This window comes from Rousettus aegyptiacus, unplaced genomic scaffold, assembly GCF_014176215.1.
Source record: "Rousettus aegyptiacus isolate mRouAeg1 unplaced genomic scaffold, mRouAeg1.p scaffold_m13_p_3, whole genome shotgun sequence".
Lineage (NCBI taxonomy): Eukaryota > Metazoa > Chordata > Mammalia > Chiroptera > Pteropodidae > Rousettus > Rousettus aegyptiacus.
In genome coordinates, this window is record NW_023416306.1 from 30,998,976 (window position 1) to 31,021,999 (window position 23,024).

Sequence of the window (23,024 nt, forward strand, 5' to 3'; positions counted from 1 at the left end):
ATTGGCTTTTTGGCTGTGCCTTTTGTATTACTTTTTGTGGTTGCTATAAGGTTTATAATATGCATACTAAACTTACCATATTCTACTAAGAATAAATATCATACCACTTCATATTTCATAATGTAATGATCTTACAACATCTTAATTCCATTTACCACCACCTTATCCTTTGCCCTATCATTGTCATATATTTCTATATATATGATAAGCTTCACTTTACAATGATATTATTTTTGCTTTAGTCAGTCATATATCTTTTAAGAAAATAGGAGAAAAAAAGCTAGTCTTTTATCTTTAGCCACATATTTACCATTTCCAGTACTTTTTGGTCCTTCCTTTAGATAGAACTTCCTAAAGGTATTATTTTCCTTCAGCCTAAAGAACTTCCTTTAGTATTTCTTATAGTGAAGGTCTGCTGATGACAAATTCTCTCACTTTTGCTGGATATAAAATTCTGGATTGATAGTAATTTTCTTTCAATGCTTTAAATATGTCACTTTATCATCTTCTGACTTCCATTGTAGCATGAGAAGTCAGTCATAATCATATCATTATTCCCCTGTGTGCAATGTGTCATTTTTCTCTGGCTACTTTCAAGATTTTATTTTTATCTTTGGTTTTCAGTATTTTTACTATAAGAGACCTAGATGTGGTTTCCTTGTATTTATCTTTCCTGGGGCTCACTGAGCTTCAGATAATACTATATGTTTTCCATCAAATTTAAGAAACTTTTATAATTATTTCTTGAAATATTTTCCTCCTCCTCTCTTTTTTTCTGAGATTCTAACTGCATACATTCTCCGAATACATATGTAACATATTCCCACAGGTCACTAAGACTCTTTATTTTTTAATCTTGTCTTTCCCTGTTCTTTGGATTGAATAATTTCAATGGATCCATCTTCACATTAGCTGTTAGGCCTATCCAATACATGTTTTCATTTTTGATATATATATATTTCCATCGTTTCCATTTTTCTGCTTAGATTCCCCATTCATTAACTCAATATATTTTTAAGTCTATAAATAAATTTATAACAGTATTTTTAAAGTCACTGTCTGCTAATTCCAGCACCTAGGTTACCTCACTGGTATCATTGTATTCTTTGGATCTATCTCCCTGAACCATGATCAAAAAATTGTCCCCAACAATTTGGTAACAGACAGAGAGGGGAGGGGGTTGAGAGGCTGGGAGAATGGGGCGAAGGATTAAAGAAGTACAAATTAGTAGTTGATAGTTGGTCACAGGATGGGGAGCACGGCAGTGAGAATGCAGTTAGCATTAATATGATGGCTAGGTGGAGAGCCAGAGGAGGAAGGGAGCAATTGAGGGGATCATTTTATGAACTATATAGATGTCTAACCAATGTACTGTATACTTGAAACTAATTTAAATACATTTAAAAATTAAAAAAAATAAATAAATAGTAAAAAAAGATATTGTCTCCATGCAAAAAATGAGGATAAACATGTTAACATGTTGGGTATTTTCCTTTCCTCGGGAATTACTGTTGGGAAGGAATGCCTAAAATAGTTGCTTCACATATTGTGTACAGGATTAGAGTTGTGTACAGTGGAGGGCAGGTTCATTATGAATTGTTCCATCATGGCCAGACCATATACCAAGGTCTTTAAATTTTACATATAAAAGTTGCTGCATTTTAAAATTTGTTGCAAAAAAAAGTGCTTTTTAAAAATAACCTCAGAGCTGGGGTAAAGGATAGAACTTTTTTTGTAATGTAAATATTGGCTCTGAATGAAGACATTTAGCAGGAAGAAATCTAAGGCCCTTCCTGCACAATGTACACGAAAGAGATTTATCAGAAACAATGTAGAAGTTACTTTGGAGTAAAGCAGATTATATCTTGCACTGGAGGAGCCAAGGAAAGACCCTACCTGCTTCTAAGGGAAATTGCCCTGCTCACAGCTTTGGCTGCTTAGAGAGCCATAAGATTTTGTTCCACCCTGATGTAGCCTAGCATAAACAGTTGGGCTAAGAACAATCAGATTCCTTCTCCAAGAGTGTGAACTGGGACTACAGAGAGAACTGGTGGTTCAATGAAGATATTGATGCTAATGCTTATGAAGTTGAGAGTGGCCAAAGTGGCCATGATGAGCTAGAAATACACCAAAGTTATGAGGGAGCAGAAATCATAAAAAAGTTGGTTGGTTAGGAAACGAAAATAGAGAAGGAAACATAATTGTTAAGTGGCCATGAGAGACGTAGAGAAAGTAATTAGTACCTACATCTGTTTCAGAACCAAGAGTTTTCCTCTTCCAATTCTAGGCTATCTGTGTATTTACAATACCTGCCCACAAACAGCTACATATATACCTTCCCCCTTTACCCACCTACTGCTTTTACTTGAGGTAACTTGTGAGCCTATGTTCTTTGTAACTTAAAGAGTTTAACTCAAATATATGTGCCTTAGAGTTTCCCCTGCCCAAAAAGGTCGGGAGAAGTAGGAAAACACTGAGAATTCTAGGCAGAGGGGGAAAAAATAATTAACAAAGACAAAGGTTTGGAACAAGTCTGTCCAAAGATCAGCAGATGTTTTTTATCCATTTATATTCCCATTTGTCTCAAAGCAAGATTTGAGGCTGAATATGTGACACATGGAAAATAAGTAAATGAGAAAATGGATGTAAGGCAAAAATAAGAGTCAGGAAAATAAGCTTAGCATCAGGAGTATGGTCCCTACATAATTAACAGAATTAGGTTTCTTTGACTTGGATGAAGGATGCCTGAACTACTTCTGCAGGCCAGAAAGAAAAGTTAGTATTCAGAATACTGCAGTATGTACCTTTTCATCATTCATTTACTCATCAACTAATTCATTCAGTCATTATTCATTCATCTAATATTTATTAAGCATTTACTAGATGCCAGATCCTAGGATAATAGCTAAAGAAGAATAAAGGTTGAGTTGGTACCAGTCTAAAGATTCTCAAATCTAGGAGATGAGACAAATGGAGCACATAAATCTACCATAAAAACCAGAATCCAGTGATTCCATGACTAGGACAAAGTGTTGTGAGACACAAAGCAGTAAAACCAAAGACTGATCAACAACTGTCTTTTGCTTGCTTCTTACATATAACTCTGTCTCAGCAATTGGGAAGCATGAATACTCCCTACACATTCCTAACTGGCAGAAAACAATTTCATGTGGCTTGCTCACAGCTGGAGCCAGAGAATCAAAATTACTCTTCAGCATCAGCTTGCAGGCTGCAAAGCCCAGGGATAAGCACAAGAGCCCTCTCCTTTTATTATTTGAGTACCTGGCATGTAATGAGTACTAACAATGTGCTAGGCTCCACAGTAAAGGGGAGGAGACCAAGTTCTGGCCTCAAATGCTCACAGCTGTTTTGTAATCTGATAATTGTGCATGACAAACCTCAGACCATAACTCTGAAATAGCATGACTGTAATCATAACAAAATGGAACAGCCATTGGCAAAATTTGTTTTCTAGTTATCACTTCCAGAAGGAATTCCATAACACTAGGGGAAGAGAAGAAAAAAACTCTCTCGACTTCCTGTCATTAAACCTCTAAATTATTATCATCTGCATCCAACCCTTCCTCCTCTCTCCTCTCCTGTTACAGTGTTCCACCTCCTTTTCATAACTCATCCATTCCCACCTCCTCAGAGACTTGACTCTACTCATTATTTTATCTTTGCCTTCAGCTTCAACTTCTTTCTATCTATGCCAGGGTCCCTCTCCTTGGCATTTAACATACTCACCTCCCCCCCCAAAAAAATCTTGTCTACATGGTCTTTCCTGCCTTCTTAGCTCAGTTCAGTTTAGCTTTTACCTCTGAAATTGTTCTTTCCAAGGTCCACAATGACTTCCTAATTATTTTATGTCTAGTTCTTATCTTCGTTGACCCCTTAGGAGCACGCGACATAGTTAACCACTCTATAAACACTATAAACTCACTATAAACACACTCTTCCTTAGGCTCTGGGTCATTATTCTTCCTTGTCTTCTAACTTCTCTGCTCACTCCTTATCTTACATTTTAGACTCTTATTCCTCTGTCTAAACTTTCATGGTGTAAATCCCAGCAGAAGTGTTCCCCGATTCCTCAGAATCAGTGTTAGGATCTTCTAAAACATGTTTCCACAGCACCCTATGTTAGTTCCAACCACATTCCATCATTAATTCAATAATCATTCATTAAGAGTTTCTAACATGATGGCCACTGTATTAGGAACTGAGAATACAGGTGTGAGCAAAAACATCCATAGGCCCTGCTCTCAAGGAGCTCACAGTCTAATAGGAGAGATACCCAATAATCAAATAATTACACAAACAAGTGCATAATAACACACCATGATACATGCTATGGAAGAAAGAAAAAAAAGCAATAAGGTTATGTGATAGAGGAAGCTTAACTCTATCTTCATTAACAGGGGGCCTTGGGGCAGGTTGTGGGAATTGATGCTTGGGCTTAAATCTTAGGAGTGACTACATGTGTAAGGGGACATGTGAAGAGTGTCCAGAAAGAGGGGACAGCACATAGAACTGAAGTACAGCAAAAAAGAGGGAGAGTGGTACAAGTTAAGGCTTAGAGACCCAAGCAAACCTTAGCCCATACAGGCATTCGAACAGTTATCTAAAAATTTGGTACATACCCTAAGAGCAATGGGAAGATACTGAAGGGTTCTGAGTAGAGGATCACATAATCAGATCGAGTTTGAACAGATAACTTGGTGTAATGTAGAGAAAGGACTGTAAGGGGCATGAGTGAGTGAGGAAAATACCAGTTATAAGGATTTTTTACAGCACTTTGGGTAAGAGATGATTGTGGGTTGGGCTAGGGAGATGGCAGCAAATATAAGAAAAGTGGTTTGAGTCAAGAGATATATAGGGTCAAAGGATTATATTTAGGGCTTGAGGTACATAGGAGATATAAAGGTGACACTAAGAAGGGTCACAAGAGTGAGGATATCTTACTTTGGGCATAAGAAACACATGAACTTCTCTTAGATTCTGTTCACCCTCTCCTGTCTTTTCTTCTATGGATCTCAGGCCCAGATACAAGACTCAAAATCGCTGTATTATCTGAGACTTTCTTTTGGCCTTGCACTTAATCTTGCCTACTTGCTCCTATCCTAGTCACCCCTCATCAGAATCAATATTTCTATAAGTATTGTCTCAGAGGGGCCTCTGGAGAGACCACAAAATGATCCAAAATGCAAGTCTTTTCCTTGGCTCTTACAGGCAAGTGATGCAAAAGTTCCAGACTTTTTTTTTTTTATGGTAACCAACTGAGTTATAAAGGAGTACTAAAATTTGTTAGTCATAAACTAAAATTAGCTTTTAACTGGAGTTCACAGAAGACTCTAATTCAGTTCTCTACTAAGAAGTCTGGCTGCCAGGCAATATCTGGCAATGTTGCAAAGCTCCTACTGCACATATACACATGCAGCCAGTTAGAATTCTCGCAATTTTCAGGAAGGACACTTTGTTATTGGGGCATTACCACTGATGTTTTGAGCTGATCGTGGTTTATGGTGCCTAACATTCATGCATTTTAATGACAAATTATGAATCATTGAGCTCCATCATGATCAATTTAATATGCCATGGGTTATCTGATTAACCCTTTGGGGTGGAGGGATGCACCTCTTTGACCTTATTTCCTGCCACTTCCTTCCGGCCCCTTCTTTGCTGATCCAGAACATGTGTAGCTAGCTCCCATCTCAGGTACTTTACACATGCAGTGTCCTCTGTCTGGAATGCTTTCTCCCAAGATACCACATAGCTAACTCTTTCATTTCCTTGAGGTCTTTCTCAAATGTCACCTCTGCGAGGCCTTCCCTGACCACTATATTTAAATAATCTGATTCCCTGAACTTCCTAGTCCATCTTTCCCTGCTTTATTTTTCCTCTTGACACCTACCACACCATTTGATAAACTATATATTTTGTTTATTGACAATTGACCTCTAACTAAAAGTTAAGTTCCATGAGAGCAGGGGTTTTTGTTTCTTTTGTTTGTTGCTCTATCACTAATACCTAGAACAGTACTGGCACACAGTAGGTACTCAGTAACTAACTGTTAAATGAGAATGGCTCTTTATCATCAGAACTTTTGACCTCTTAATCTCCAGCATCCAGCTTTTAAGGCATGGGTATATGTGGTTCAAATGTGGATCATTCATAGCCCTACTGCTAAAGCAGATATTAAGGTGAACCTGGAAAAACATGCTTCTATTGTGACATTTCCTTGTTATCCCCCCTCCCTACATTCCTCCCCATTCCAGGCTCACCCCTTCCTATCCTACACACTCAGAGCAAAATTTCCAAAAAACAGCTTAAGGCATTCAGAATTCATATTCAACTCATTTACAGAACTTAATATATTCTGGGCATTGTGTCAGGTTCAGGGGAATCAGCAATGAACAATACAAACATGATCCTTGCCATCACAGAGTTGATAGTCTAGTGCAGTGGTCCCCAACCTTTTTGGCACCAGGGACCAGTGCTCCCATGAGAATCTAATGCCTGATGATCTGAAGTGGAGCTAAGGTAGTGTTGCTAGAGCTGGGGAATGGCTGCAAATACAGATGAAGCTTTGCTCACTGGCCACCTCTCACATCCTGCTGTGCAGCCTGGTTCCTAACAGGCCACGGACTGGTACCGGTCTGCAGCCTGGGGGTTGGGAATCCCCGATCTAGCAGGAACATCAGCTGATCCTGCCTCCTGAAAGGGTACTTAATCCCTTGTAGGAGAATATGGCAGCCAAGCTGAGATCTGATGTGTAAGCAGGAAATGAAGGAGAGATTTGGGGTAGAGTGGCATGGAGCAGGTGGTAACAGACAGAAAAGACTGTACCAGGCAAGCAGAGGAAACATCAGTTGCAAAGACTTAGAGAGAAAAGTGAGTGTGGATATCACTTTCCAGGAAGTGAGGACAGTTCAGTGTACTGAGGCTGTGGACTTTTCACAGAGAAATGGTGAGATCTAAAATAGGATGGGTAGCAAAGGCTAGATCTTGCAAGGCCCTGCAGGCCATGCAAAGCAAGTTGGACTTTTGAGACTTTATCCTAAGAGCAAAAGGGAGTCACAGAAAGGTCTGATGAGTGAAGTGACATGAGCAATGGAATTTAGACTCTTCTCTGTCCACTAAGAAACCCAACCCTGACCTTCCCTCTCCACTGCAGACATTCCGCTTGTAGCGTCCTCCTCCCTGAAGCTTTTCTGTTGCTCCAAGTCACATGTCTCTCTCTCAGCTCCAGGGATTCCATCCTCCCTTACCTTTGTATGCCTCAGTTCTGTCTCCCCTCATTGGACTGAACTCCCGGAGACAACTTCTCAAACCTCTCTAGGTTGTCCCACACTCAGCTCATCACTGACCCAGACTGGGATTCACTGAGACAAGAAGGTGATAAATAGAACCTAACACAACCCAGCCTTTTCTCATACTCCACACACTAATATTTATTTTGTACTACCCTTCCCTGGGAGGGGGACAGCAAGCTAGCCCAAGTTTCTCTGCTTCCTGTCCGCTACTACCTCTCTCTGCTCTCAGTGTAATTAACCTCTAACATCTCCTCTAATGGGCTGGAAAAACTGATCCCTAAGCTTGTTGAAACTGCAAGTGCTAGAAAAGATGAATCTAATCTATAGTGACAAGAAAGCAGGTCAGTAGTTACCTGGGGCTGGGGTGTTCAGGAAAACTGACTGGGATGAAGCACAGAGGACCTTTTCAGTGTAGAAGTGTCTTATATCTTGATTGTTGTGGTGGTTCTCAAATGTATAAATTTGTTGAAACTTGTCAACATGTACAACTAAAATGGTCCATTTCATTGTATGGAAACCATACCTCAGTAATGCTGAATTTAAAACAAACTGCATATAAATTAAGAGTCAGTAGGCTCAAGCACACAGTACATGAGCCTCAAAATGCAGCTCGACCCAGACATAAAACTAGGGCATGGCCATAAGGGAAAAACATTCTCTCCATGGTTGCAGAGATCTAAGAAAGATGGGTCCACCTGCTATGGAAGGCCAGGTGAAAGAAGCAAAGGAACAAAGGCTAATATGGAGGAGGCCACCAAAATATGTAAAATCATAACCAGCATGGACACAGAATTGCTCTCCAAACCTCAGAATAGCTAGACCTAAGAGAGGAATAGTTAGAATAGATAAATAGAAGTCCTGCCTCACAGAACCAGAAACTGCATATTAGTCTCAGGGTGATAATTCATAAAAGCTTTGGGGAAAAGTGATTCTTGAAGAACTCACCAGAGAGCATCTTAAGAATCTGGGTCTTACTTCACCTTTCAGGGTGATACTGGAGAGGAAAGCAGTCCTCTGTGCTGGATGGGTAAGGGGGACTGACTCTTGGGGTTCCTGTGAGAAGGGATGACATCTGGCCAGTTGGCAACAAGGACACAATGTTTACATGGCTGGATGGGTCACAGGAGTGGACTAGGGACTCATAAGGAAGTAAGATATATGAGGCTAGAAAAAAAAGTTTGGGGGCAGTGTTTGGGGTGTGCAGTGTGTTAAAATGAGGCCAGGGATGGGAAAGGGGTCTCTCTCCTCTTCCTCTTTACATGACCTCTTTCTCCTCACAAGTTTCTCAGCACAGAAAATCTAAACCAAACTAGCACATAATCTGTCCTGTCTCCTGTACTCCTGCTGTGTCTCCACCTAGCCCAGCATTGGACACAGAGCAAAGGACTGGAAAATTAATTTCTTTTGGACAAGAATGTGAGGGCAATGAGGAACCTGTTGGTAGGAGTGGGAGTAGGCGGCTCAGGAGAATGGGCTGGTCAGCAAGTGTCTGTGGAGTGAGGGAATGGCATGGTGAGGGGATAAGTGAAAAAGAAGTAGGAAACAGTGAGTCAGGGCAGTATGTGGAGAAGGCTAGGATTAGTGGGAGAGAGCAGGATAGAGTCAGAGGTCGGTGGGAACAAAGGCCAGGGGTCACAAGGAGAGAGAAGGTTAGAGGTTAACAGGAAAAGGAAGATGAAGGATCAGTTGGAGAGGTATGATTAGTGGTCATTGGTGGTGAAGGTCAGAGTTCATCGAGAGAGGGCAAGTTGTTGCCTGTATTACCTGTCTACGAGGCTGCTGTTTCGGGGACATCTTCAAAGCAGCAGGAAACACCTCAACACTTGGAGCGTCTACAAAGCGCTCCCTCGCCTGAAGACAAGAAGCTTGTCCGTACCCTCGATCACGTACAGAAAATCCGGAATCCCTTTCACTTCAATTCCCAATCGCTGGGGGTTTTTGGGGACACCAGTCGTTGTGGGTCCCCGCGCCTTTTCAGGATGGACTCGGCTCCTCCTTGACGCGGTTACCCAGCAACCAACTGGCAGCCAAGGCGCAGGCGTCTCTGACACCCCCGCCCGACTCGAGGTGGAGGCGGGTCTGGGCGTGCGAGAAACCTCGGGCTCCACTAAGCCCCGCCCCCCTAGGAATAGTGCCACCCGCAGCCCCGCGCGTTTGGAACTCCTGCATGTGGGAGGGGCTGGGGCGTCCAAGCACCGCCTCCTCATGAATAATGTAGATTCAGGCGGTGTCCCGGACCCGGAAGTGGAGTTGCCGAGTCACCGCAGTGGCTGAGCTGCTGACAGGAGGCGGCGGCGGAGGAGGAGGCGAGGCCAGACCTGCGGCTCTGCCCCGCCACAGCCACGGGAGTGCTAGGCAAGCCCACGGAGCCACGCCGGCCTCAGCCCACCAGCGAACCTCCCGCCCCGCGCTCACCCGTCGATCTGCTCGGCCGCCTGCCCGCCCGACTTGTCTAGGGCGGCCTAGTCTGCACCACCCACCCGGCTCCTGGGGCCACCGCCCCGCGAGGTCCCGTCGGCGTCCATAGCCGCGCCCGGCCCCGGGCCCGCTCGCTCGCCGGCACCATGATGGAGGAGATCGACCGGTTCCAGGTGCCCACCGCGCACTCGGAGATGCAGCCGCTGGTGAGGGGGCGGGCGGCGGACAGGCCGGGGCAGGGGAGAGGGAATTAGGTCTTGGGGGCTGTAAGGAGGGTACACCTTTGGATGGAGCCAAGAAAACCTCGAAAACGCATCGCCGGGGAGGGGGAAGCTGCAGGACAAGAAAACCATGGGGGTATACGCGGGGTGACAGCAAAGGGGCCTGTAAGGATGGAAGAAGCCACCGTTTGAGGAGGCAGGCCAGGGGAGCTACGGGGAGCGCCGTCGGATGGAACCGAACGGTGCACAATGGTGCACACCACTAACGGAGGCCCGTAGCTGGGAAAGGAAGGGAACTGCCATAGGACACCGCGGGCGGCAGGCCCAGTGGGCTTGCGTGAGAGGTGCGGAGGCTTTTAGCCCTGGAGGCCTGTGATGCTCAAGGCGGGGGAGGGGGCTGGAGAGCAGTAGGGCTATGAGGGACTGGGAATAGGCTTGTGGAGGAGGAGGGGCCTGCCCGCCAGTTTTCTGGATAGGGATGGGGCAGGGACTGGTAGGGGTAGGGGCTGGGTGCAGGACCCGGGAATTCCGTTCTCCTGAGGGGAACGCAGGTAGTCCAAGCTGGCGGTACGGAGCCGGGGAGGAGAGAGCGCTGCAGTGAGATAGAGAATCAGCGACGCTGATGAGAGAGCTACGGAACCGACGGGAGAGGGGGCGGGGCCGCGCTGGAGCCGCTTGTGCCCACCTTTTGGAAGAGCCCCCAGAATCCTAGGCCTACGTGTTTAGAGTCCTTGCTGGGCGCCGATACTACCGCCTGTCCGCGGTCCCGTAGTCAGGGAAGAATGATGTCATCGCTGCCGGAGCGGAGGGGATGGAAGGGGGAGGGCGATGCGGGGCCAAGGAGGCCAGGCCTAGGGCAGACCATAGTCGCTCCGCGTTCCAAACCGCTCGGGGCGGGGGCAGGGGACTACCTGACTGGCTTGTGCGCAAGGCTGCGGGACTAAAGACGCCGAGGCCTAGCTAGCGGGTATAGGGAGAGGGAGGAGGGAGGGAGCGCTTCGGCTCTATTCGCTTGCTTTTCATTTCCTTTCCCCACTGGAGCCCTAGGGGGAGCTGGAAGGAGGCAGGGTCGTCCAGGAACCTAAAGGTGTGGATGTCCTATTCTCAGAGCTCTGCTGGAGCCGAGCAGAGCTCTTCAAGTCTTAAAGATCTCGGGCTCTCTAAGCCTCCACCCTCTGTGTTAGGCGTGGAGGTGAGGAACAGGTTCTACACTTGGGCCCCCAGGTCCCTAGCTGACAGATGTGCTTCGTGGCCTCCTGAGCAAGTAACCTGCCCATTACAGCAGCCAAGACAGACCTTGACAGGATGCATGACCAACTCAAAGCCACACCTTTTGGGGGATGGTTGAGAGAATCATTAGAGGCCATTTAGCAGGAGAGAAAAGGGGGTTTTCCCCCCCTTTTGTGACTGCTTAGTTCTAGAAAGAAAAACAGAGAAGCTTTACAGAAGTGTACAATATTAAACTGGGGAGAGAGATGCTTGCCTGATGCCATCACTGGATTATTTGGGGAACCAGAAAATCTTGGTGAGAAGTCTGTCCCATAAACTCGAAGAAGAGCTTTGGGCTGGGTTAAGAGGATTTTCCTTTCTAGATTATCTTTCCAGCCAACCTGGCCTGTCAAATTAGATCGTTGGTCTAAGCATCTAATCAAGAATCAAATAGGAGGATGAATGAGGAGGAGGAGGAGGTCCAAGTGAGTCAGGAGAAGAAAGCAATGAGTTAGCTCTTGTTTCCCATTTGGGGTTCCTAAAAAAGGGGTTAATAGCTATCCAGGGAAAGAGGAAAAGGAATGGAGTCACCAGGCTCTCTCGGTTGTCCTTTGTGCCTCAGTCATTGCCTGAAGTTATCAATGATGGTTTGAATCAAGATGGTATACTGAAGAGAAAGGCAAATTGTCTAAGGATATTTTGGGTAGACCTTCAAAAATAGGATCCTAGGCTTGGACTCAGCTGTGACCTATTCCATTTCTTTCTTTTCTTTTCTTCCTTCCTTTTTATTTTTTAGGCGAGTCAACCCTTGGTTGACCTCACAGATTGCAAGAACCTTGTCAGCTTACAATCCCTTATTTTTCATTTTTTATGGCTACAGTACCTAATCTTCCAAGGTGGTCTCCCATCCGAGTACTAACCAGATCTGACCCTGCTTAGCTTCCAATATCAGACAGGATTGGGCTTGTTCAGGGTGGCATGGCCGTAGACTCTATTCCATTTCTTGCCATTATTTATTGAGACCTCTAGGAAGTCCCTCCTCTTCTCTGGACTTGTTTTTCCCATTTATGAAATGAAGACAAATTATCTCTTTAAAGTTTAAACAATAGCTCTTCACTCTCTCTTCCAAAGAATATCATAGGGATCTGATATCACTGATTCAGCAAATTCATTCACCAAATATGTATTGAATATATACTCTTCCAGATACTACACTAGGTGTTGGGGGTACAGTTGTTAGCAACATAGTCAAAGATATGGCCCTGCCTTCCTGAAACTCATAGTTCAACAGAAGTGTATTGTTCTTGCTCACTCCCCCAGTGTGAGCCCCTTTGAGTGCAGAGTGGGGGCTGTCTCCTTAAACCCTAAGAGAAACAAGGCAATGCTAGTGTAAACATCATTCCCTCTTTTTGGACTAAGCTGTACTCACACATGTCTGTCACATGGGCTCCATCATTAAATAACTCTCCCCTACTTATAGTGGTGGGAAAAATCCACAGGTCATGCCTCGTTTGGAAAGATGAGCTCTAGAGGGAAAGCATCTTTATTTTTTTATTACTTACTTAAGAGAAAAACTCAAGCTTAAAAAAGAGGCCTAGAGAAGTGGCAGAAGCTAGAAGAGAAGGCACAGCCAGCAGATCTGTGTGTTTCTAACATGCTAATTTAAGCATTAGTTCTCAGCTTAGTGGGAGGAAGAGGAAGAAATCCCTGCCCTGTTGTTGCTGCTGCTGTTGTTGCAGCTGCATGGAGCCTTCTGTCTAGGGTGGGAGTTGGCTGGAGGGTGTGGCCTCCCTCTTTCCCCATCACACCAATTATTTAATTGGCCTTGTTGCATCTCAGCAGCTGAACCAGACCTGGGCCTCTCCCTGAGAGCTCCCCAGGGTCTTTTTCTGTCTCTTTATGAAAGGAATGAGAGCTCCTCTTGGAGACCTATCTCTGGGGTCCACTCCTGCTGTGTCTAGATAACTCTCCTAGATAATTCTAGTGTTTCTGAGCATAGATTTTCTGAAGAAACTGCCAGGGATGGGCACACCTTATGTGTCAGTTCTGTGTCCAAGCCACATACCTCACTATAATCTAGGGAAACACCTAGATGTCCAAGGCTCTCTGTTGAATAACTGGGTTGAATTTTGGGTATCGTTTATGTGAGCAGCAGGGGTAGGCTCTCTGGCCCTATTGTCTGCTGGGCTGGGTGGTGCAGCCTCACAGTCTATATCTTCTCTTTGGCTGCAACTGAAGAGAAAAAGATTTGTTGCAAAACAAACAAATAAACAAACAAATGGAGCTTTTAAGCACTTAATTGTGTCAGGCAAAACTCTGCCTCCTATGCCTTTGGAGACCAAAGAGACCAAAAAATGGCATATGACACCAAACAGGGTCTCTGTACATGTGAGAGAAATGCTAGTTTGGCCTCTCTGAAACCCAGATAATCTGTTAACTCATTTGTTTAGATCATGAGCATATGGTCAGTTCCAGGTACTGACAGAGACAAGTGAGATCTCTCCAGTGAGTGGCCAGGAGATGGGTGGGCTCAAAGGCTACAGGAAGGTTGTAGATAGATACATGTCAGGAAAGAGTGGAGATCAATGGAGAGCGCACCTGAGAAAGGGTAATGCTTCCCTTGGGAGAGGATGAGAAATGTTGAGGTTCTGACCTTTTGACCATGTGAGCTTGAAAAGGAGTGTCAGATTCCTCCTGTGTCCTGACACTCAGGGCATTAATTCAGTGAGTGGGCCACAGCAGCTGCTGAAAGTGGCAGAGAAAATACTGTGAAGATAGCAAGAAGCCACCATGGAAAATTGACCTCCATGCATTCTGTAGTCTGGGAGCCTTAAGTTGCCCTCTTGTAGTCAGATAACTTTTCAATTTAAGGGTGGATTCTTAGTGAGTCCATGTGGCTTATGACCTAGAAGTATTTCTCAGGTTGTGAGAAGAGGCTTCTCTCTTTTCCTATATTGGAAAGGCCCTAGCTCCTCCCTTACTACTCATCTCCTCAATCAACAAACGTTAAGAACCTACTTTCTGCTAGATATTGTACTGGGCTCTATAACACAGAATCTTGGGCCAGGGGTATGTACAGTCAAGATGGATTGAAGTGCTGCAGGGTAATGAGCACTGCAAAAAGGAAGAACCAAGTCCAGCAGTGCCAAAGGAAAACATGAAGGGTTCTCATCAAGTGGTTAGGGAAGCCTTCACAGAGAAGTCATTCCTGAACTGGCTCTTAGAAGAGAGCTGGAAGCTTGGCAGACCAATAAGACGAGCAAGGGCAAGAGTTAAAGGCAAAGTGCATAGAAGAAGAAACAAAAGGATGCATCTGAATGAACAAAGCATTTTAATTAAGGAAATAATATTATCAAATTAGAGTTTAGGACTATCACTCCAGTAGCGGATGAGAGATTAAAGAAGGTAAGATTGAAAATTGGAAAACTAAAGTGGAGATAAGTGCAATAATAATTCAGACAAGATAATGAAGGCCTACATTAAAGCTAAAAGAGAGGAGGGGACATATATACAGATACTAATAAAGTGGAATAGGCAGGATGTGGTACCTGTTTGGAGGTGGAGTGGAGAAATAGGGAGTCAAGGATGACCGCAAGATTTCTGGCAAGAGGCACCATCACCACCCCAGAATATTCAGGATCCTGTGTATCTCTTGGCTTCAGGGACTGCTTATATGGGAGAAAGCTGCTGTTTTCCTTTGCTCTGCTGCTGAAGCTGCATTCTTGGGGTTATGGAGGACTCGGAGTCCTAGAAAACAAAAGAGTAGGATGACACTGTCCCCACAGGCTCAAGCCTCAAAAAGGATACTGAGAAATGCCTGTCAATGAATACTTTCTCCCTGCAACCTGCTTTGATGAATCCAAGCAAATTGGTGGCAGTAAGGAACCACTGTGTTTTTCAGTTTGTTTTGTTTTGTTTTGTTTTTCTGGCAGCACTTTGATGAAGAAAAATAAAATTGTTGGCTGAGAGAATGTATTATGTTGCAGTTTCTGGCCTGGCCTTTAAGCATCATTCTGGTCAAACTTATGGTTTTCTGACTGATGGGCTGAGCTGGGCCCTTTCACTGATTTCTTCTAGAATGGTTGTGTAAGTTAGTGCTTCTTCGCCTGCAAGAGTCAGAATGGAAAAGGACACATACCTCCTTTCTCTGAGACCAGCCTGGAAAACTGCACTTGGGGTAGAAGCAGCACCCAGGCTGCTATCTTCCAGGCAAGGTATGCCAAGGGAGCAGGATTCTGGGGTGAGATTGCTCAGAGGTAACTTGGCTTACTAAAAGCCTCAAGTGTAGCCTCTGTAGGCAGGTGCTTCCATGGTAGCTGGGGGTCAGGCGGAGTCATTTCCAGCCCGCAGCTGCCTGCTGCCCTTGATTAGCTATAGCCCAGAGTAAACAGAAATGGAAATCAGAACCTTCTTTACTGGAACCTGATTATCTTCAGGGACCCGTGCCCCTCCTTGAAAGCCTTGTGTCTGGAAAGGGGATAGGGGAGACAGCTTCTTGGGCTTAGCTGCTTCATGGCTTCCAGCAGACCCTGAGAAAACTGTTGCAGGGAGCCCCACTAGGGGTGGGAAAGGGAGAATGAGGCTAAGGGCAGACACCCAGAGGTGTTGGTTGAAGGAAGCAAGAGGCTGGCTCAGCAGGCTGTCAAGTCATTGTTTCCTAAGGAGACTCTGATGGGAATCTGGCCATCTGGGTGAGAGGAAGGAAGGAAGGAAGCAGGTGGAGCTGGAACCAGCTCTGGATCTGGCTCTGCTCTGGAGTTCAGAAGTTGGCTCCTGACTCAAAGGCCTCACTGTGGGGCAGCCTAGTGAATTCCTGGGCTTTAGGGAGGGGCTCTGGTGTGGGGAAGTCATCTGGGGAGGAGGCCCGGAGGGTTTGGTCTAGGGCTAGGATAGATGGGAGCCTGTAGGAATTCTCCCTAGACTTTATGTTCTTAGGAACCAGTTCAAGCAAATATGTACTTGCATTTGTTGTAGTTATTTAGAGATGTCAAACTGAGGATGAGATGGTTGTGCTTCCTGAGGGTCAATTTTAAGTTTTTATGATGATGATGATAATGATGTATGAGAGTGTGTACACAAGTAAGAGAGGGAATAATGGCCATAAGGAGTATTTTCCGAATTACCATTCTAGCCTTGAGAAGTGTAAGTATGAGAAGAAGCCACACCCAGGCAGAAGTGAGTCCAGCTACTGTGGTTCCTGGCCTGGTTTTGCCCATTTTCATCACCAGACTCTTTGTTGTCATAATCAGAACCCACCTGCTCTATCTATTTACAATAATACCTGAAGGGGTACTTTAACTAAGATTTATTGAATTTACTGCACCCTAACTGTGGAGTGGGAACCATATATATTTTACTATGTAGTTAACTTAAACATAATTATGTATAAGCTATAAATGATTTATAGTTCCCGTATTGATTTCCAATTTTATCCTTGTAAAGGAATTGGTAAAATCCTCAGCCAAGCATGGCTTAGACTAGCATTTCCTATAGTATATTTTTAGGAATATTGGTCCTTTGAGATACTTTATGAAGGAAAAGAAGGATCTATAGACAAATTTCTTTGGGAAACACTACACACTATCCCATCACAATGTTTACTAGCATTTTAAAAGCTCTGAGAAGTTCTGCAGTAAAGAAACCTTTCCAGCTTCGTTTAACCCAATGTTCCCCAAGATTACGTAACTATGGAAACTTTGTTCATGATACATCTATTAACACCTTACAGAACAAATGTGTTTCATGAAATACTCATTGGGAAACTCTGGCTCAGAAATTAGTGTCTCTTCTGATCCAGTCTAGATTTATATCCTTCCCGGTTATTTTGAGTCTCTTTTATAACCCACACCATTTTGCCCCATGCTAGTCGCTAACGGGATGTTGCTGCTTTGTGTCAGGGTTTGAATTTATTACCATCAGTAGAAAGTTCTCAGTGAACTTTGGTCAGGTACAGAAGCAAATACTAAGTGCCTAGTTTTTCTCAAGATACTGCTAAGAGGGGTTTCTTTCTCTTCAAGTCCCTCTACTAAATGATGATTTAGTGAAACCAGCATTTTTACTGTTAACTTTTTTAGACAGCTTTATTGAGCTCTTATTCATATACTATATACTTTACCCATTTGGTACTTTACTTTTAATCTTAGTGTGGCTGCTTTATGCCTCAGTTGTTTCTTCTTTTTACCTGTGGGTTGTGTTCCGCCCTTTTGTATTCTGCTAAGTAGGAAAGAATATAAAGATTATGATCAAAATCTCTCATCATGAACAATCCCATCTCAATTGAGATTTAAGCTGAAAAACTGATTCCTTAATTAGAGTGTCTCAATATTTCCTTGGTGGTACCATTAAATGACCCCACTGGTCACGGCAGCTCGAGAGGCAGTTCTGTACAATCATTTTACATATATGTAATTTAGCCTACTCCATGGGCTACATAATGTATGGATGATAAGCAGATTTCATCCGTATGCCTATTGATCAGTAATGGCTGCCTAGAGCATAGGTTAAGGTCCTGGTTCAGTGAGAGTGACATGGTTCAGTGTCCTACTTCCTAGTTCAGTGAGAAAGAGTGACATGGTTAGTTTTCCATGTCTGCCATGGTCTTCAGCAGGGGAAATATCAGTTCTAGTACTCTGCTTGACATCCTGGCAGCCCTGAATCATTATAGTTATACTATGCAAAGAACCCAGGAAAGGAAGACTCTTGGAGATGTTAGCTAGCTCAGCAATCTGCTTCACTGAGGGGCTGGAGTCCTGTGATAATGGCTCTTTAAGAAATGAATGGAGAAAACTATTATTTTATACCCTGATCTTCAGCATGGGTTTTTAAAGTATTGACTTGATATAAAGTTAATAGTCCTTTGGAAATAGATAAACCAAGTGAGAGAGTGACATTGACTCTGCTGAGCAGATACGAGGGGAAAATAGAAAGATTCAGGAAGAGATCTCATAAATATCACATAAGTGGTTGGCCAAACTTAAGATGAAACTATAGCCCTGACCAAAGGATCCAGAAGAAGGAGTAGGCTACGAGAGGAGACCCTTAAGCCGTTTCTGAGAGGAAAGGCCCCACCATGGGCTAAACGGCCTTAGCACTCTTTTTTTCCGCAGGCTAAACAGGTCCTGTTTTTCTTCTATCGTTTTCCTGGAGACTGGTTTCTAAATCCCCAGTCATCCTGTCTGTTGTAGTGGATACTTTTGAGTTTCTCATCCCTGGAACTAAACACAGACTACTGTATGTGATCTGACCAGCACAGATTACTGTGAGGCTGCCACTCTCCCCGATATTGATATTGTACTTCTATTATTGTCAGTTGAGGTTTCACGATCATATGTAATAGCTATACCTATTGTTATATTGAATTCAGGACACATCTGAAATAGGGTAGCCCTAGCAGAGTAAAATCAAGGCAAGAGCCTGGAAGCACATTTTGGGCTAGGCTGGCTGCTAATAAAGTAAGGGTCCACTGGTGCTAATGAAGTGGCGATCTTATACTTATTAGAAACGATACCACGTGTGTGTAATGTGACTCTTGTTCTCAGAGAGGTAGCTGGGTAAATTCAGCAATGTGGAATTTAAATAAGAATCTAGATGAGGCTATGCGATTGGGTAGACAAGGGTGAATCTTCAAAGAGAACTATCATTTATATGGACAGCAAACTTAATGTAAGCCTACTATATGACATAGCCACCAAAAAAGCTAATGTGCTATTGGGCTGCATTAATAGAAGCATAAAGTTTAGGTCCTAGGACGTGATAGTCCTATGTACTGGTCAGTGCTATCTGAAGCTCTGCATGCTATGCTGATGCCATCATTCAAGAGAAGAAGTGACTGGAATGATAAAAGAAATCAAAACCATATCATGTGAGAACAGTTGGAAAAACTGAGGCTGTTCAGCTTACCATAAAACAGTCTCGGGGAAGGCATTTTAAGGTTTTCAAGTGCCTGAAGGACTGGAGTTAACAAAAGAAAAATGGTTAGACTTCGTATGACCTATGGTTTCACTGGGAAGAACCAGAGCCATTGAGTGGGAGCGTGAACATGCTTTCACCTCTGACTTCATTGCCTCTAGTTCCCTGGGGTAGTTCTTAAACTGAGCCAGAGGCCAGAGCACCTGGCAGACATGTTGCTCTTTGCAAAATGCCACATTCTTTCTAAAGTGAGAGCTAGTAACAACATTCTAGCAGTAAACATGGCTTATATGTATGCAATATAAACATGCCCCAAAAATTCTCTGTGAAACTTAGTATAAGCAGCACTTTTCTAGTTTTTTGTTAATATGTTTGCTAATCTTCTCTATCTTTCAAGACCTCTCACAAAAATGCCAGCTTCTTCATCCATACTTTTCTTTCTTTCAATAAAGTGTGAACCCTCCATTCTACCTGTCCTATGGCCCTAATACATTATCTTTATGCAAAGTTTATTGATGCAATTGTCTTATACTTACCTTAAATTCCTTTTTAAGGTAGATGAAAAGATGTTTCCAAAGCACCTGAACCACACTGTGAAGGATATTAGGAAAATCATTTTTGCCCATTTTATAGATATGCAAACAGAATCCCAGAAAGGTAAATAGGCTTGCCATTACTTACCTGGAGGTTAGTGTGGCTTAGACTAGAACCCAAGTATCCTGCCTCCCAGGCCTATGATATTTTCTTCAATTTGGGACCTAATTAAGTTCTGCATCAACTTAAACTTCTCTACTGGCTTTTGAGGCATCTACACTATGCTTTTGTCCTGAAGACAGGCCATACTTTCTACTATTAATGTCAGCTTACTTTCTAGTAGATCCAGCCAGGCCCTTCACCTTCTCTCATCTATTGGCATCTTGAGGCCTCCTTTCTTCTTAAGAATTCTTTCCCCTCTCCTTCTCTGCCTATTCCACTTCTACTCACTCTTTGGGCGTGCATATAAACTACTCTTCTCCAGGAAGCCTTCCCTTCCCAAAGTGGGGATAATGAGGTGGGGAACTGGTGGCAGCTAGTGGTTGGGGAAGAGGGGGGAAATTACATGGAGTCACGGAGAGAAACCAAGTTGGGAAGGGGGCAGTATTCAAGGTAGCAAACATTGGCATCACGGGGAACCAAGGTTTGGCCATCTATCAGTCTCCCTATCAACTTCCTGATGGAACCTCATGTTTCAGATCCTTTATTTGCCAGGTGCTGTACTACAGCAGTGAGTCGGTTTCTAGGAACTCACATGAGAGGCCTTGGTTTGAATATCTTTGAGAGGGTGTGGAGATTAGGGTGAACTAGTGAGGGACATAGGCCTCAGGGCAGGAGCTATGTACAGTGGTGGTAGAAAGTTAGCTGAGTACATTCCAGCTCTACCACTTTGTTATGACCTTTGGTCAGGCTCCTAACTTCTTTCAGACTATTTATAAAATAAATAAGATCATGTATGTGAAAATGAACTACAAATTACTGTATCATTTCTGATCTAGGCATTGATGGTGATTAAGGGGTTGGTAGTTTCCAGTTTTAGTCAGTACTTCCCACGGGAGTTTTTATAAGGAGATAGTGAGAAAATGGTTTATTCTTCTCATCACCAAATGAGAAGAGTCCTTGAGCTACTTGACAAGACCATGATGAGGCTAGGCTAGAGATGGAAGTGCTCTGTGCTCCCATTGATTCCCAGAGGGGGTTCTATTCAGTGAGCCTGGATGAGAGGAGGCCCTGTCTCTGCTCTTCCCTGCCTTAGCTGTTGCAGATCCCTGTTGGTAGAATGGAGCCTTCCTGGAGCACCTCACTACTGATGTTAGTGGGAGGTGTCCTGCTGTTTCAGCTCCCAAAGGGCCAGCTCTTAGGGCTCAAAAAACATTTGAAAAAGTTGCTACTATTTCTACTACTCTTCCCACAGAAAAATAGACTAAAGAAGGAGGCAGTTTCCAGTCTGCAGACCTTCTTCAGATTTTTAAAACATTTTGTCATGGAAAATTTCAAACATATACAAAGTAGAAAAAAAGTGAAATGAATCCCTTAGTACTCATCACTGAAACAATTATAACCTAGGACAAATCTTGTTTTGCCTAAACCCTATTCACTGGATTACTCTGAATAATTATTTCATCTGTAGTCATCTGTCTCCTGTATTTCTGCAAATTGGTGATAAGATCTCATGGTTTGATCAGATTCATATTCAACTTTTTTTGTGAAGAATATTTCTGCCGTGTATTCCCTATTGCATCACATCAGGAAGCACAGGACATATGGTTGTCCTATTTTTTGTGATGTTTAGATTGATTAGTGGTGTAGTTAGCTTGATCTCTCCATCACAAAGTTTCCCCTTCAGCCTTTCACCTAATATTTTTAGCAGCCATTAATGGTAATTGCCTCATTAGTTCATTATTTCATCAGGAGTTTCCTTCACATTTGGACAACAAAGAACTCCTGTGAATTCTCTGCCTCATTCTCTACAGGTATCATAGATATCTCTAGCCCTATCTCCTTTAGATCTACTTTTTCTACTACTGCCCTTATCCTATACCATCATTTCCTTTCTTATCAACCACTTTGGCCCTAGGAAGTCTTCAGACCACACATACCAACCCTGCTTCACTACAGACCTGTGTTTCTGAGAGGAGGATCCTTACTTGCAGCTTGTTCTCAATGAGACAGCACTCTCTCCCCTCATGAAGCTCCTTGGTCTGCTCGCTGTGAGTCTTGCTAGGGCCACACTTGACCTTTTCTGGGGAAGCTCTAGTCTTTTCCTCCTGTGGGAGAGAATGCAGCAGAAGCTGGGTTTATTTTACCTTCCCAGGGATTTATGAGCAACATCCTTCTATGCTGGAGGGGGTCTTTCTCATTTGTTACCTGAGCTTCATACCCCAGCCTGGACCCTGGCAGTTAGCCAAGCCTGGTTTGCTGTTTAGCTGGGCTGTGGGCTGGAAGAGGTTGGAGGAGGAATGGGATGGGCAGCTCTAGCACTCTTAGGCCTTTCCTCTTTGCAGCCAAGCTCAAAAACCTATGAGAGCTAGGACACAGCTACCACTTTCTAGTACTTTAGCATTCCTCTGCTGCCCAGGATCTCCACTCCTAGTTTCTCTCTTCACAGCAGAGAGACCATAGAGACTATGAATTACTGTGTGTGTATGCTCCAAGCAAACACAGTGCATGCATTGTGGGCACTGTGAGCCAGTTAGCCAGGAAGGTACACAGAAATTGAGAGCTGCTTCCTGCAAACTTGAACCCACCCCTGGGCTCTGCCCCTGCCCACAAGAGTGCTGCACCTCTACCACCCCAGCCTAATAGCTGTTAGTCCCTTAGTCATTATGTCCAATTTAATGGAGCATCTGATGGAGCAGGAAGTCTGAGAGGTAGAGGCTGACTTGGGACTGATGCAGCAGCCAAAAAAATATTTTAAGAGTTTTATAAGGACAGCCAATCACCCTGTACAGGGTTTCTAATCAGAGTCTCACAGCCCTGGATATCCCGCTCACATTCCTCCTTGTTTCTAGTTCTTCCCTGGGCAATGAGTGTCCAGAGGGACTCAATCTGTTTTGGGAAGAGACCTGGTATAGGTTACTTCTTTGCTCCCTTCTCCTGGATGACCACAGCAGGAATTGTGTAAAGCCCTCTCTCTTCATTCCCAGGAAAGGAGATATCACAGAAAAGTATTACCAGGTAGCAGGAATGCCCAGTATAATCCCTTATCTTTCAACAGATTCCCCCTTGCTCTTACTATAAAGACTCAAATCCTTAACATGGCCTGCAAGGCTTTATGTGGTCCGGCTCCTGCCTTCCTCTCCTGCTCATCTTATACCACATTAACCCCCATCACTGCATCCAACCTACTGACTTTTCCTCCATTTCTCTGATGTTCCAGACTCCCTTCTGCTTTAGGGGCTTTGCGTGTGTTCCTTCTGCC

The 23,024-nt window shown here is 43.9% G+C and overlaps 2 protein-coding genes and 1 pseudogene across 8 annotated transcripts in view; 1 reads left to right on the plus strand and 2 right to left on the minus strand.

The window, feature by feature from the left end:
* DNAI1 (dynein axonemal intermediate chain 1) overlaps positions 1 to 9,315 on the minus strand; it is a 59,049-nt gene extending 49,734 nt beyond the window's left edge. Inside the window, exon 1 of the mRNA XM_036239021.1 lies at positions 9,078 to 9,315. Coding sequence (XP_036094914.1) covers positions 9,078 to 9,107 — 30 coding nt within the window. The 5' untranslated portion in view covers positions 9,108 to 9,315. The remainder of the gene's footprint in view (positions 1 to 9,077) is intronic.
* A 235-nt stretch (positions 9,316 to 9,550) lies between these two features.
* FAM219A (family with sequence similarity 219 member A) overlaps positions 9,551 to 23,024 on the plus strand; it is a 45,724-nt gene continuing 32,250 nt past the window's right edge. For 2 of the 7 annotated variants that reach the window (XM_016130361.2, XM_016130366.2), the window contains exon 1: positions 9,552 to 9,937. In XM_016130361.2, the coding sequence (XP_015985847.1) occupies positions 9,878 to 9,937 (60 nt within the window). In that variant the 5' untranslated portion in view covers positions 9,552 to 9,877. Of the gene's footprint in view, positions 9,938 to 23,024 lie in introns of all 7 variants that reach the window. The other 5 variants (XM_016130364.2, XM_016130360.2, XM_016130362.2 and 2 more) reach the window with 5 other exon arrangements.
* On the minus strand, positions 12,033 to 12,151 carry LOC118600776 (annotated as a pseudogene).